At 39.4% G+C, this 12,543-nt stretch overlaps 2 protein-coding genes across 11 annotated transcripts in view; one reads left to right on the forward strand and one right to left on the reverse strand.

Moving 5' to 3' along the window:
• DCBLD2 (discoidin, CUB and LCCL domain containing 2) overlaps positions 1–5,159 on the forward strand; it is a 96,639-nt gene extending 91,480 nt beyond the window's left edge. For 2 of the 3 annotated variants that reach the window (XM_036018014.1, XM_036018015.1), the window contains 2 exons: positions 712–849; positions 1,516–3,728. In XM_036018014.1, coding sequence (XP_035873907.1) covers positions 712–849; positions 1,516–1,985 — 608 coding nt within the window. In that variant the 3' untranslated portion in view covers positions 1,986–3,728. Of the gene's footprint in view, positions 1–711; positions 850–1,515 lie in introns of all 3 variants that reach the window. The other variant, XM_028504263.2, reaches the window with a different exon arrangement.
• Positions 4,237–12,543, reverse strand: part of ST3GAL6 (ST3 beta-galactoside alpha-2,3-sialyltransferase 6) — a 76,044-nt gene continuing 67,737 nt past the window's right edge. For all 8 annotated transcript variants that reach the window (XM_036018016.1, XM_028504275.2, XM_036018017.1 and 5 more), the window contains 4 exons: positions 12,157–12,343; positions 11,919–12,056; positions 8,592–8,744; positions 4,237–7,312 (listed from right to left, as the gene is read on the reverse strand). In XM_036018016.1, coding sequence (XP_035873909.1) covers positions 7,226–7,312; positions 8,592–8,744; positions 11,919–12,056; positions 12,157–12,343 — 565 coding nt within the window. In that variant the 3' untranslated portion in view covers positions 4,237–7,225. The remainder of the gene's footprint in view (positions 7,313–8,591; positions 8,745–11,918; positions 12,057–12,156; positions 12,344–12,543) is intronic.

Raw genomic sequence — 12,543 nt, forward strand, 5'->3', positions numbered from 1 at the left:
ACATGGATGAACCTGAAAGACATTGTGCTAAGTAAAATAAGGCATCACAAAAAGACAAATACTGTAAGATGCCACTTATATAGGGTACTTAGTTAAAATCATCAAGACAGGAAGTAGAATGGTGGTTACCAGGAGCTGGGTGGAGGGGAAACTAGGGAGTTACTGTTTTAATAGGTGTGGAGTTCAGTTGTACAAGATGAGTTACAGAGATGGGTAGCTGTGATGTTGTACAGCAGTGTGAATCTATTTAATACCACTGAACTGTATACTTAAAAGTAGTTAAGATGATGAATTTTGTTATGTGTATGCTACCACAATAAAAAAGAAGCTTGGCCTTGGTTGGTTGGAGCATCATCCATGCACCAAAAGTTTATGGGGTTGATCTCTGGTTGGGGTGCGTAGAGGAGGCAACCAATCAGTTTCCCTCTCACATCAATGTTTCTCTCTCTCTCTCTCCCTCTCTCTCCCTCTCTCTCTCTCTCTCTCTCTCTCTCTCTCTCTCTCTCTTCCCCTCTCTCCCTTTCTCTCTCTCTAAAATCAATTTTTAAAAACCCTCGGGTAAGGATTAAAAGAAGACGCTTAATACAAACGCTAGTTTGTATAGATATTTGTTATAGAAATGGCTTAAATGGAACAGGGCTTCATATACTGTCACAATTTCAGGCACAGGTTTTTATTTAATGGTCTCTTTTGCTTACAATCACAATGAAGGTTGGTGGAAAGGAATGAAGCAGTTTCTTCCTGCCAAATCAGTGGAACACGAGGAAACGCCAGTTCGCTACAGCAGTAGTGAGGTTAATCACTTGAGTCCGAGAGAGGTCACCACAATGCTGCAAACTGACTGTGCAGGTAACTACGTGGCAGCCTTCAGCCTGGTAGAAGGAGAAACTGCTATGCTTGCTGTAAAGTGCTTGGGGGTTTGCAGTATCTTTTATGTTTTTCCTGTGTGAGAGATTAGCTACTTTCTGAAGGTAGAGCACTTTTTAAAAAGTTGATCTTGAGCCATTTTTGTGCCTCAGATGTTCTAGCCATAAAATTGGGGTATTCACTTCTAAAAATTATGGACATTTTTTGCCTTTTTACCTGGAAATTTGGTTTTATTGTGGATATAAGCTGAGCAGGAAAGATATAGTGAACCTTACTGTATTTATCATATTAATCTGGTATTGTAAATATTCCCCCAAAATTATATTCAATATAATTTCAAATATTCAAATAATGGAACATTTCTTTTCCAATAAAATACTGTCTATATATCTGAAGAACGTATACAAACACTATTTATGTAATAGCACATGAATGAGGCTTTCTAGAATATTAACTGATTACTGTACCACACAAGATAGCATCTTTCATTTAAATTTTGAAGTTAGTTCTTAACAGTGTGTTGATAGCAACAAAAGTTCCATGAAGAAGTGTTTGCTTTTGGTGTAAGCCTGAGGCTTCCGCCCTAAATTGTATAAGCTGTGTATTAGTTAGATGACTTTCCTGTTGTTTGTCTTTCGGAATATCCAGAGTATGCACAGCCACTTGTGGGAGGAATTGTTGGCACACTTCATCAGAGGTCTACCTTTAAACCAGAAGAAGGAAAAGAAACGGGCTATGCGGACCTCGATCCTTACAACTCCCCGATGCAAGAAGTGTATCATGCCTACGCTGAACCACTCCCAATTACTGGGCCAGAGTACGCAACCCCAATTGTCATGGATATATCGGGGCACACCACAGCTTCGGTTGGTCTGCCCTCAACATCCACTTTCAAAGCTACAGGGAACCAACCTCCTCCTCTAGCGGGAACCTACAGCACTCTTCTCGCCAGGACTGATAGCTGCTCCTCAGCCCGGGCCCAGTATGATACCCCAAAAGGGGGGAAGCCAGGTCCCAGTGCCACAGACGAATTGGTGTACCAGGTGCCACAGAGCACACAGGAGGCATCAGGAACAGGGAGGGATGGTGACAGTGGTGTTTCTAAAGAAATCCTTTGAAGGTGATGCTGCTCTTTACAAAGCATCGTTTTAAAGCACATGGCCTTTTTGTCCTATTAGTGGTAGTAATATATAGAATGTACTACATGTCTGTCATGAATGTCATTGGGGGGAAATGGGGTGACCGAGGTACAGAAACTACTAATCTTGTCATCTTGCTTTAAAAGTGTTACTGTGGCACACTTACTGCTTGCCTGTTTTGAACATCCTGTTTGTTACTACTGTAAAACACTATTTTTAACACAGAAAAAGCTCCCTACTATGCACTTCAAAGAAATTAAGTGTCACTGAGTCAATATTTATTACCAATGCTGCAGGTACATGTGATAAATTCAAGAAGTGGCTTTGTGAGCCTGACTGGCAATAATGCATGGTACTGTTCTTGAAACGCCTAATGGCTTGAAATTTTGTTCTTTGTGAAAGATGGGTACTGCCATGATTTCCTCCTCTCCTATTCCTGTATTGCATTCTGGGTTTTTTAAAAAATAATGATGAGTGATAAAATCATTGTTTTGATGGAAGTCACACGTACTTGTCCATTTTTCTTAGGAGAGCTCTAGGTGAGGAACTCTGACTTGTGCTGAGCAGGGTGACTGATTTTCACTTTTTGAGACTCTTAAGTGCTTTGACATTCACGGTACATGACCTGGCCCATCCCTGCTCGTTCCGCCCAGGACCCGTAGTGGCCAGCCCCAGTCTTGTGTTTATAAAACGGTTGGGTTTTTTCAGGGGGTGATTACTGCTTTATCAAACCTCACAGATTCACATGTTTAAGTTTACTTCTCTATGTGGAAACAGGAACTTTACAATTTAAAAAAGCTGTAAAAGAGATGCTGTTCCTCCCCTCCAACTTGATTTGCAGTGGGATTTTTCCTGAGATAGTTGGGAAAAGTTGAGGGTGTCCAAGTAGACACTGTAAACATGACCCACTTAATATTTATCACAGTGAAGGGCAGAATCATTCTTCAGAAGTCGTATAAATTACCTTTAAAAAAAAAAAGTAACCGGAATTTGCTCTCTTTCATTTTATGTATAGGTAGATTTTTTTCTTTAAATCACAAGGTATTTCTTATTTTAATCAAATAAAAAAAACTTTAATTTCAGTTTTCCATAAACTGTTATAAGATCTGTAAACCCAGTGTGTACTCTTCAGCTCTGTGTGATTGTGCCTGCTGTGTGGTGAGAGGTGTGAGTAGTTCTCTGTACTGTGTCGCACCTAGCGAAGAGGTGTTCCAGCATCCCAGCACAGGACCATTCACATGTAGTTCTTGATGCCTCTGGGCGACTTGTTAGCGCCACTTGCCCAGAACTAGTTTTAGGTTTGTGAAATAGAAATCATCTGCAGTTTACCAGCCTATAATGTAAAAACCATGTTTAAATGTCTTTAGACTGGCAACATGACATAAGCTAACTATGGGATTAAAATTTGACATCCCTTCTGTAAACCTTAATTTGTGGACTTAATAGAAATGTACTTTTCCATCAGGTCCAAGTCATCTTTGTTGGCTTGGGCCACCAGATTATGTAGTTGCCAGAATTTGCTAAATTTGACCAATGGTGAACAGTCTTCATTTGTTTCCTGAGTCACTGCTGCAAAACAACTGTTTATTTCTGCAGCCTCCTTGCCCTCTACTCGACATGGTTGGTTTTATTTTCATTTGCTATTGCTTCTCCAAATACACTATGAGGCATAATTTTATTCATAGAAAAACCAACACATACTTTGTTTCAAAACATTTGAAACCAAAAGCACAGGTATTGAACTTTTATTAGAACATACGAATGTGTGAAGCACATGTATTAATGCAGTCATCCCCTTTCAGGTGGGAAGAGAGTAAACCAGTTGCTTTATTTTTTTAATTCATCCTTAGTACAGAGAGAATATACTTTTCCTAAAATCATATACCTGAAGCTTTAAATGTTTTCAGTGACCATTTCATTTTCCTGAAGATGCTCGCTATTTTTGTGTAATTGTGTGCACCTACTTTTCCCATGGAACTTTTTTTTTTTTTTGAGAAGCCAGTGTTTTCTTAAACGACGCGTGTTTGAAGACTTGATTCATGTTGCCACTGCGCTGGCCTTGAACTGCCAATGATTTTTACAATTACTGAGTTTTTACTACTTTTATATATTTGACTTACCAAATGAAGAGCTGAGCCTGATACAAAGGGTTGTTCTGGTTTTGTACTTTTAGTTTGTTTTCATAGTTGAGTTTTGGGGTTTGGTGTGTGTGTGTGTGTGTGTGTGTGTGTTTAACTACATTTATATATATATATATATACACACAGCTTTGGAGACAATCAAGTAACAACTGAAAATGTGAAAGCAACCATTCTTTACAAAATTTCCTTGAATTTTTATTCTTTGCTTGAAACATGTAAAAGACTTAAGTCACTGTGGTTTATTGAGTTAAATGTTTTTTCCTGTTAATACAGCTATAAAAATAGAACCAGACAATAGTGCAACGAGTTTGGCCATTACATGTTTCATAAAATTACACTGACTTCACTGTTCCTTGATCTGAGGAACCAGCAGTTGAAGATAAGGTATTGTGGATGCCGATTATATTTTATTGAAAGCTATAAATCCAAATAGACCCTTTTGTATGCAGGGTCTAGTCCAGTTATTTAAGTTCATGTCTCACTGTTTGCACTTTGCATTGAACAATGGTTTTAGTTCACTGATGAAATGGTTCTGGTAGAGAAATTATATAGTAACTGAAAACACGTCGTGTGTGTACTTGCCCTTGCCCCCACAGGGGGAGGGGCAGAAAATGAGCTCATCTAATATTTATGTGGCTAAAATTCCATGGGAAGTGATAAAGCCTGAACTTACTGCCTTGGCTCCACCTTGTCATCTGGAGAACAAATGGGCTATAGCAGCACCATGTCAGATGACACGATTAGAAAGAACTAACAGATTATGCTTTTCAGACTTTAAGAGATATCGGTGAAAATCAGTGAAGCTCTACCTGAAAGTTACCTATTAGCTCTGCCTTTCAGTTCTGAACTGGAAGTCCATAAACTGCAAAATCTAAGAGTTGGATGGTTGTTAAAATACTTTTTAGGTCATATGTGGCCCCAGTTCTCATTTAATCCAACTTGTGACTAGTTTCTTCTCTTTTTTGTTCCATTTGTTTGGCACTAGGAATGGTGGAAACAAAACATATTGAAATACGTATTGGAAATAAAAATGGCTTGAGTGTCAGTGATATTCTCCCAGAATGTACTTTTCTTACCTCGGCATGTACTGTAGTCACTCAGTATTTGTATATGTTGCTAGAGTTTAGACTGTATAAACAGTGAGATTTGAATGTGTTCATGTGTTTTAATAAATTGTATATATGTGTCTTGCTCAGATTTTTTTTTTAGGCTTAACTAAAACCACCTTGCGATTTATACCCTTCCTTACACTACACAAAATGCCAGATTCCTCAGTTTTAACATCAGTCAAAAATTTTTATGGCTAGTATTATAGTACACACAGTAACATCTAGAAATGCCACCATTGGTTTTTGACTTTGACTTTTTCTGTAGGCAGCAGTATTCTTGCCGAAGCTGGAATTACTTCACATCAAACTGAACTTCAACAGCCAAGCTGCAGCCTCTGGCTGGGCGGTGTGGTAGGAGGGAAAGGTCACACTAACACGTGGACTCCAGTCTAGTGCCAGCCTTTCCCACCGCAGAGTTACTAGGAGAATCACATGAAACTGGTACCGTGCAAATGTATGCTACTAACAGAATGTCATCCCCATTTAATGTCTGGACCTGGCTTAAATCAACTACTGACTTTCTTCCTTTACCCCGCTTTGTCAGTACTTCATTTATTCCTGTTTCTGGTCTAATATTTCACCCTTTATACACTTTCTTCAGAGAGGCTGGTTGGTTTTCAGTAACATCAGCATCTCCTGGTGATACTAATTTGTTCAACTCGTATCTCTTCCAGTACCTTATAACTTGTTATCTTCCCTTCTCCTTTACCACTTATCCCCCACCCCACCCCACCATAGCCTTGAGTCATACACATTAAAATGGGAAGGCAGACCAGCTCACCATATTTGTAGGGCTGGCTCAACTTGTAGGATTCTTCTCTGGTGAACCCTAAGTAGCCAGGGAAGCTTTCCATTTGAAGATGAGAAATGAAAATACCATTTAGATCCAAAAATACCTTGATTCTTCTTAAGGGGTTCCTTGTGCCTTTCTCATCTTTCTAATTTACTTCAAATAGTAAATTTTTAAACTTAATGAATTAAACCAGGCAACACACAAAGTTTAAGGATTTTCTCCTTGAACGTGTCTAACTCAGCTTCTTTGTATAAACTTTATTTCTTTGAAATAACGCAGTTGCAAGACTTTAAAAAACTGCATTCTTTGGTTATTTACTCATCTAGAATTTCATGGTTAGTCTATTTCCACTTAAAAACAAAAACTACCATCTTCTACCTAATTACTCATAATAATCGTGGTTTACTTAATTGCAGGACAAAAAAGCCTAATTATACCATGTGATCTTGGATTTCCATTACCATCTACACTGCTGTATTCAGAGCTGGTTCAACACTGAAATCAGGTTCCTTAAATAAAACAAACTAAGCAGCCATCCAGATACAGACCTGAAGTGCTTCTGGTTTGCCACATCAAGACTCGGCCACATGCCAGTTTCCCCCAATTTATTAGTAGCCGTATCTCCTCTTGTACTTCACTTTGTTGCAGTGAATTTACACTCCCATACTTACTAGGAAATCACATCCCTTCAAAAGTTTAAGATGAAATAACTAAAAAGATGTTTAAAAACACCTCAAAAAACTAGCTTATTTTGATTAAAATGCAATTACAACTTCTTTCCCTGATATCTTAATATCTCTTGGTTTTCATAAATTAAATATAGTCATAGAAATTAAGCTGGTGGTTATGAATCACCAGGCAGCAATAAGCTTAATGTACAGGGTCCAGCACAAATAACGCCCCCCTTTTATTACAAAATAGTAAGCATGTAATTCTGTAATATAATTATCACCTTCAAGCACACCATATGACATTTTAGGTGAAATGTTCAAATTAAAACTATAAATTACTACACGCATATGGTCCCCAACATATCGCCCTACCAACCACACTCAAGCAGACATTACTTCTGCCGGACCCTATACCTCATTTCTTGACAAGTACATACATTTAAAAATAAAGTTGCAGTATAAAAATAAAACTATACTGTTAGTATTATCTTCTCTTTCCGTAGGGTCAATCTTGAATCAAGTTGACTACAAAGTTCTTTTCTGTAATGTCCTTCAAAAAGAGCTGTTCTGCAGTCACATTGTGATATGCACTCTAGAAAATAAAAGTGAAATAAAATCACCATTTATCCCAATCTCAGATAACAGCAGCCATGGAATATGCTGTATCTAAAAAACTTCTGAATGAAAACCTCAAATATGGCAAGTGGCTGGGATTTAACTTGTGTTAACCTTTCTAATTTACTCTTCTTTGTTCATTCTTGTGCCAGAGCTTTCCCAAAAGTCCACTTTTTTCACTTAAACCATCACATAAGAGGCTCCCTCACATCACCCTCTGGTCTACTGAATCGTGGTAGAAGTCTAGATACCAAAATTGTAAATCCAAATGGGTTGATCACTTTGATAAAACCATCACCTAGAACTCATGTTTAAAAAAAATTACCCTACTCTGTTGATGGGTAGCCTGACTTCCCTCGGGAAGGTGTTTTGATGTTTTGTTCTTTAGGTGACTGGAAAGACCAAACGCGCTGCAGGAAAAATGAGGGCTGAGAAGAAACGAGCCTGAAGTCTGTCCAGGCCCCTAACTACTCAAGTGTATGTCTGGTGTCATAAGGGAGGGCACAAAAAGGCAGTTTTAAGATCTCTAACCTGAATAATTCCACTTCTTCAGCATACATAGCATTTGGAGATGATGATTTAAAAGGACTGATTTCATGGGATATAACCATATACTTTATGGAAATCACATTTCAATATTAAAAATGTACAGATAATACCTTAATCCTATCACTTAGGATGTGCCACTAATCCAAATTAGAATTAGGAAAATAGAAAACTCCTTCCCAGTCTGCTAAATAAAAAATTGAAGAATCAAATCAACTACCATTTACCCCTAATTCAAGAGAAGCATGATCTCCTATTAAAAGATTATAACCTTTCTGGTCATGAAGATTCTTTCATGGAGTTTAAATGTTATAGACCTTCTTGTCTATTTAACTGAACAAATAACAAAATAATTACTATGGAAATGGCAATGCTTTTAGGTGAATTTGTAATATCTCCAATGGATTACCTATATGTATATTTAAATAGTGCAAATTTGGGACAGTATCTAAGGCTTGGTCCCTATGTGGGTCTGATGACACTTGACAAAAACAGATTCTCCCAAGGGTCTGAGGCCCACAAACTAGGAATTGCTACTGTAGAAAAAAACTCTGGACTTGAGCCCTAATTTCTGCACTTGGTAGCTCTGTAACCCTATCAAGCCCTCAGCCTCTCAAAAGCTCTTCACTCAGGAAAATGACAGGGTGAGAAGAGAGAAAATGGGCTTTTCAACTCTAAAAATCAAAGATTATAACACACATATATATTACCTTATTCATCAAAGACATGGTGGCATTCCCATAGTAGTGCAAAGGACTCTGGAGGTCAGAAAAGTTGTATTTAAAACCAGCAAGGTGAACTTCATGACATATATGAAATGCCAATGTGATGGCAATAATTCCAGTTGTTGGGTGTTGGGGCTTCTGGGGAAGGAAATTAAGATTTTTCTTAAAATCCAAATGAGACACTTGTTTCCAAAACCTATGTGGGTGTCCTAATCTTACAAATCTTATAATCTAACTAGCTCTAGGGAAAGACTAACATCAACCAAGTAACTTCAATGATAAGTTGTACTAGTAAGTATCTCACTAGAAAATGGATTCCAGACATATGCATAGTAACATCACAGTCTCAACTGGATCCTTATTAATTTAAAAACAAAAAGAAAAAATCATATATACATACATTTAGAAAGTGTGCTATAACAGGTGTTTGATGGGAAGCTCTTGGCATTCAAAGTTTTAATTCTCAGTAGCATGGCCTTCAAAGGCATAAACAAAATGTATCAAAGGGTTGGTTTATTTTTGGTTTTTTTTGGGGGGGGGGGTTAGAGGAAGAGGGAAAGAGGGAGAGAAACACTGATGTGAGTGAAACATCGATTGGTTGCTTCTTGTACCCACCGCAATCAGGAGACTGAACCCACAACCCATGCATGTGCCCTGACTGGGAATCAAACATTTACCTTTGTGGGATGAAATCCAACCACCAAGCCACACCAGTGAGGGCTGTATCAAAGTTTTATCACAACAATTCAAGGAGGTTTCCTTTTGATTAAATGTTTTTTACAGGGCCCATGGAAATTACATGTGACTAATCAGGATTTTGAGGAAGGAAAAGAACACCAAAGACGCACAATACAATCAGGTAAACATCGGGAGGCAAAGAAAGCCTAACAGTCTTTCATACAAGATTTTCTTTACCCCATGCACTACCATGACTTCACCACAAGCCTCATCATATGCTGGAAAAGGAGGGTTGTGGCTGGGTTAGAGACTCACCCATCCAACTTCACTGATGCATCCCACCTCTGTTTCCATCTCCTGCGCCTCCCCATGTCCTGACTTCCTTTCATCACACCTTAGAGCACTTCGTTATTATTCCCTTCAATTCTCTGGCACCTGTCACCCACAGAACCTGCATTATACCTGACAGAATCTTAATCCTGGTTAAACCCACACCCAAGCAGCAGAACGGGGCAAGAGAAACAGCGTACTTCCCTGGCCACATGTAACATTTATGACCAAAGTTTGAAACAGGTGTTCAGTGGTCCAACAATCCAATTCCATCCCCTAGTAAATTTCCGTTCCTACTCTCCAAGATGACAGTTTTAGTCCTCTCTCCTCCAACAGTCCTAGCCTTCCTCCTACTTGAACAATTTAATCCTAGTTTCCTAAGAAAACAAGAAATCACATAAAAACTACATCATCTTCCCAACTCCAAATCTACCTTTGTACCCAAATCTTCAGCACTCAGTCCTCTTAACGGGGCTGAAGTGTCCCCGTTTCCGCCTACAGCCAGCTCCTCCATGAGTACACCCGCTTGTCACATCTCCTCACCACTACTCTGCCACTGCAGTCAGCCACTTCCTCCGCGCTCTTCCGTCAGCACACAAACACACCCTTAACAAAATCTGTCCTTGATCCTATGTTCTCTTCCAACCATTTCTCTGGTCCCTCCTAGCAAAACCCCATTAAAGATTTGCCTCTGCTACTTGTGTCCCGTGTCCTCTTTCATCTGTTTCAAACGAGCTTTCTTCCTTTATTCTAGTTCATACGCCCTGTATGACTCCACGTTTCCAGAACCGGGGTTTACTGTGTGTGCTCAGGCTCTGCATGGCACCTGACCTGGGCAACCTCTCTAAAATACAGCGGTGTCCTCATTTGGGCTCCTGGGACACCCTGTCCTCCTGGAACTGTACTCTAGTTACAGCTAGTTCCAGTACCATCTCTAAGGAAGACTAGGGTCTCCTGCGCTTTCGGAGTTAAGACGCTGCCTAAAACCAAGCACAAGTGATAAATCTGATCTTACCTTTCAGGGAAATAAGACCTGAAAAGTTATAAAACATATTCATACACTCAGAAGCCTTTTCACCTCAGAATTACTAAGAAATTATTAAAAATCTATCCTTTCCTCTCAATACTAAGAAATAGGGTTTAAGTTTCAACACACTTACATTTTTTGACTTGGAAATTGTGCTTTGAGGGTCTATCCTACAGAAATCATACAAGTGTGCAGAAAACCCCTGTGAGCACAAGCATCTCTCTGGCACCCATAGAGGGAAAGGCTAGCACAAATCTAAAATGTCTCTCAATAGGGGAATCATTGATTAAATGGAAGGGCAATAGAACTATATCTATGGTACAATTATAATTATATCGAACAAAAAGTGTATGTGTTCATAAATACATAGAAAAGTCTAGAAGGATATAAAAGGCAAAAAATCTCAGGAGATAATGTGAGTTATTGAGGGAAAGGAAGGATATCCTTTTTTTAAATATCCCTTTGTAAGTTACTTGATTTCAAGCACGTAATACTTAAGAATTCTTTTATTCTAAAGAAAAGACACATCACGTGTGTTTCTTGGGATTTTCCTTGATTCCCAAAAGATAAAGGAAAACCCCCATTTCCACGGTAAGAATATGTTACATAGTAACTCAGGCTTCAAATGAAAACACACCTCTGCCACTGTACAGACCTGGGCATCGTTTTCCAGGGACTGTAGACACACAGAGCCACTAAAGTCACAGTCGATGAGCTTTCTTTTAACTAAAGAATTGGGAGTTTCAAGAACTCTCAATATTGCTGTAATGACCATTTTCTGAGAAACCAGTACCAGTGTCTCTATGACCACAGCAGTATCTCTGAACTACCTTACTGTCCTTCCTCACTTTTCCTCTGGTTTTCCTGTGATATTTCTGTTACAGGTTGCTTCAGACCACTCTTTTTAGCCTAAAAGCCATGCACTGTCCTGAAACTTGTCCTGCAGCTCCAAACACAGCCAGCCCCCAGCACCCACCAGCTGCAGAACATTGAAGACAAGGTTATCAGAGGTGAGCCATCTGGGCATCCAGATGGAGTCCCCAGAAGGGCCCCCAGAAGGACAGAAAAAGCCTTCACTAAGGGTTCTTTTGCTTGCAACCTGAAAAAACACAAAGATAATATCCACAGATATCTAATTTCAGTGACTCCAACGAGGCCCTCAGAAGCCACCTCATGCATGAGTCTCGGTTCTCATAGTTTCCAAGACACACCCCTTGGGTTCCCCTGGTCTATACTAGCCAGAGTTTTAGTTTGAAAGAGTGCACCAAAATACGTACCTGATTTTTGGGAAACACTTTTGGAAAATTAAGCAGCTCATAAGCTGCCGTTCTGATAATGAAAGGATCTAATATTCTGATTTGATATGGTTTGTAGATCAGGTTTAAGGCTGGTTTCTTCCAAAAACTGTTAGTGTTCTGAAATAAAGAATATAAAAAATAAAACTTAGTAGTTGTCGTTTTCATGGGGAAAAAAAACCTGAAGGTAATCGGAAGGCAGATCAATGTGACAACTTACTATTTTGCCGCCGGTCAACAATTCCCACAGCCACTTTAAATCATGTGGCTTAAAAGCCGTGAGAATCACCGTAGAATTGGGATCATTGTGTTTGGGATCTGAAAAAACAGATTCTGGATAAAAAAGTCGGAAGGTTGTCCTTCTCCCAACTTCCTCTTCGTGTCCTACAATGGGACCGTCGTTCATTCTGTGGAGAGTAAAACACCAGCCATGTAGACCACCGGCAGCGTGGGCCACCTCCACCTCGGTCCCCAGAGTCTCAGAGCGAGTCAAACCACCCACCACGCATCCAGTCCTCGGAGGCACAGGCAGTCCATCAACCTTTCACACAGAACGGCCGAGAAAATAACTCCCTTTTCTGAAACAGCTGCTTGATCAAAGCACAAA

This window comes from Phyllostomus discolor, chromosome 2 (assembly GCF_004126475.2).
Source record: "Phyllostomus discolor isolate MPI-MPIP mPhyDis1 chromosome 2, mPhyDis1.pri.v3, whole genome shotgun sequence".
In the NCBI taxonomy this organism is placed as follows: Eukaryota; Metazoa; Chordata; class Mammalia; order Chiroptera; family Phyllostomidae; genus Phyllostomus; species Phyllostomus discolor.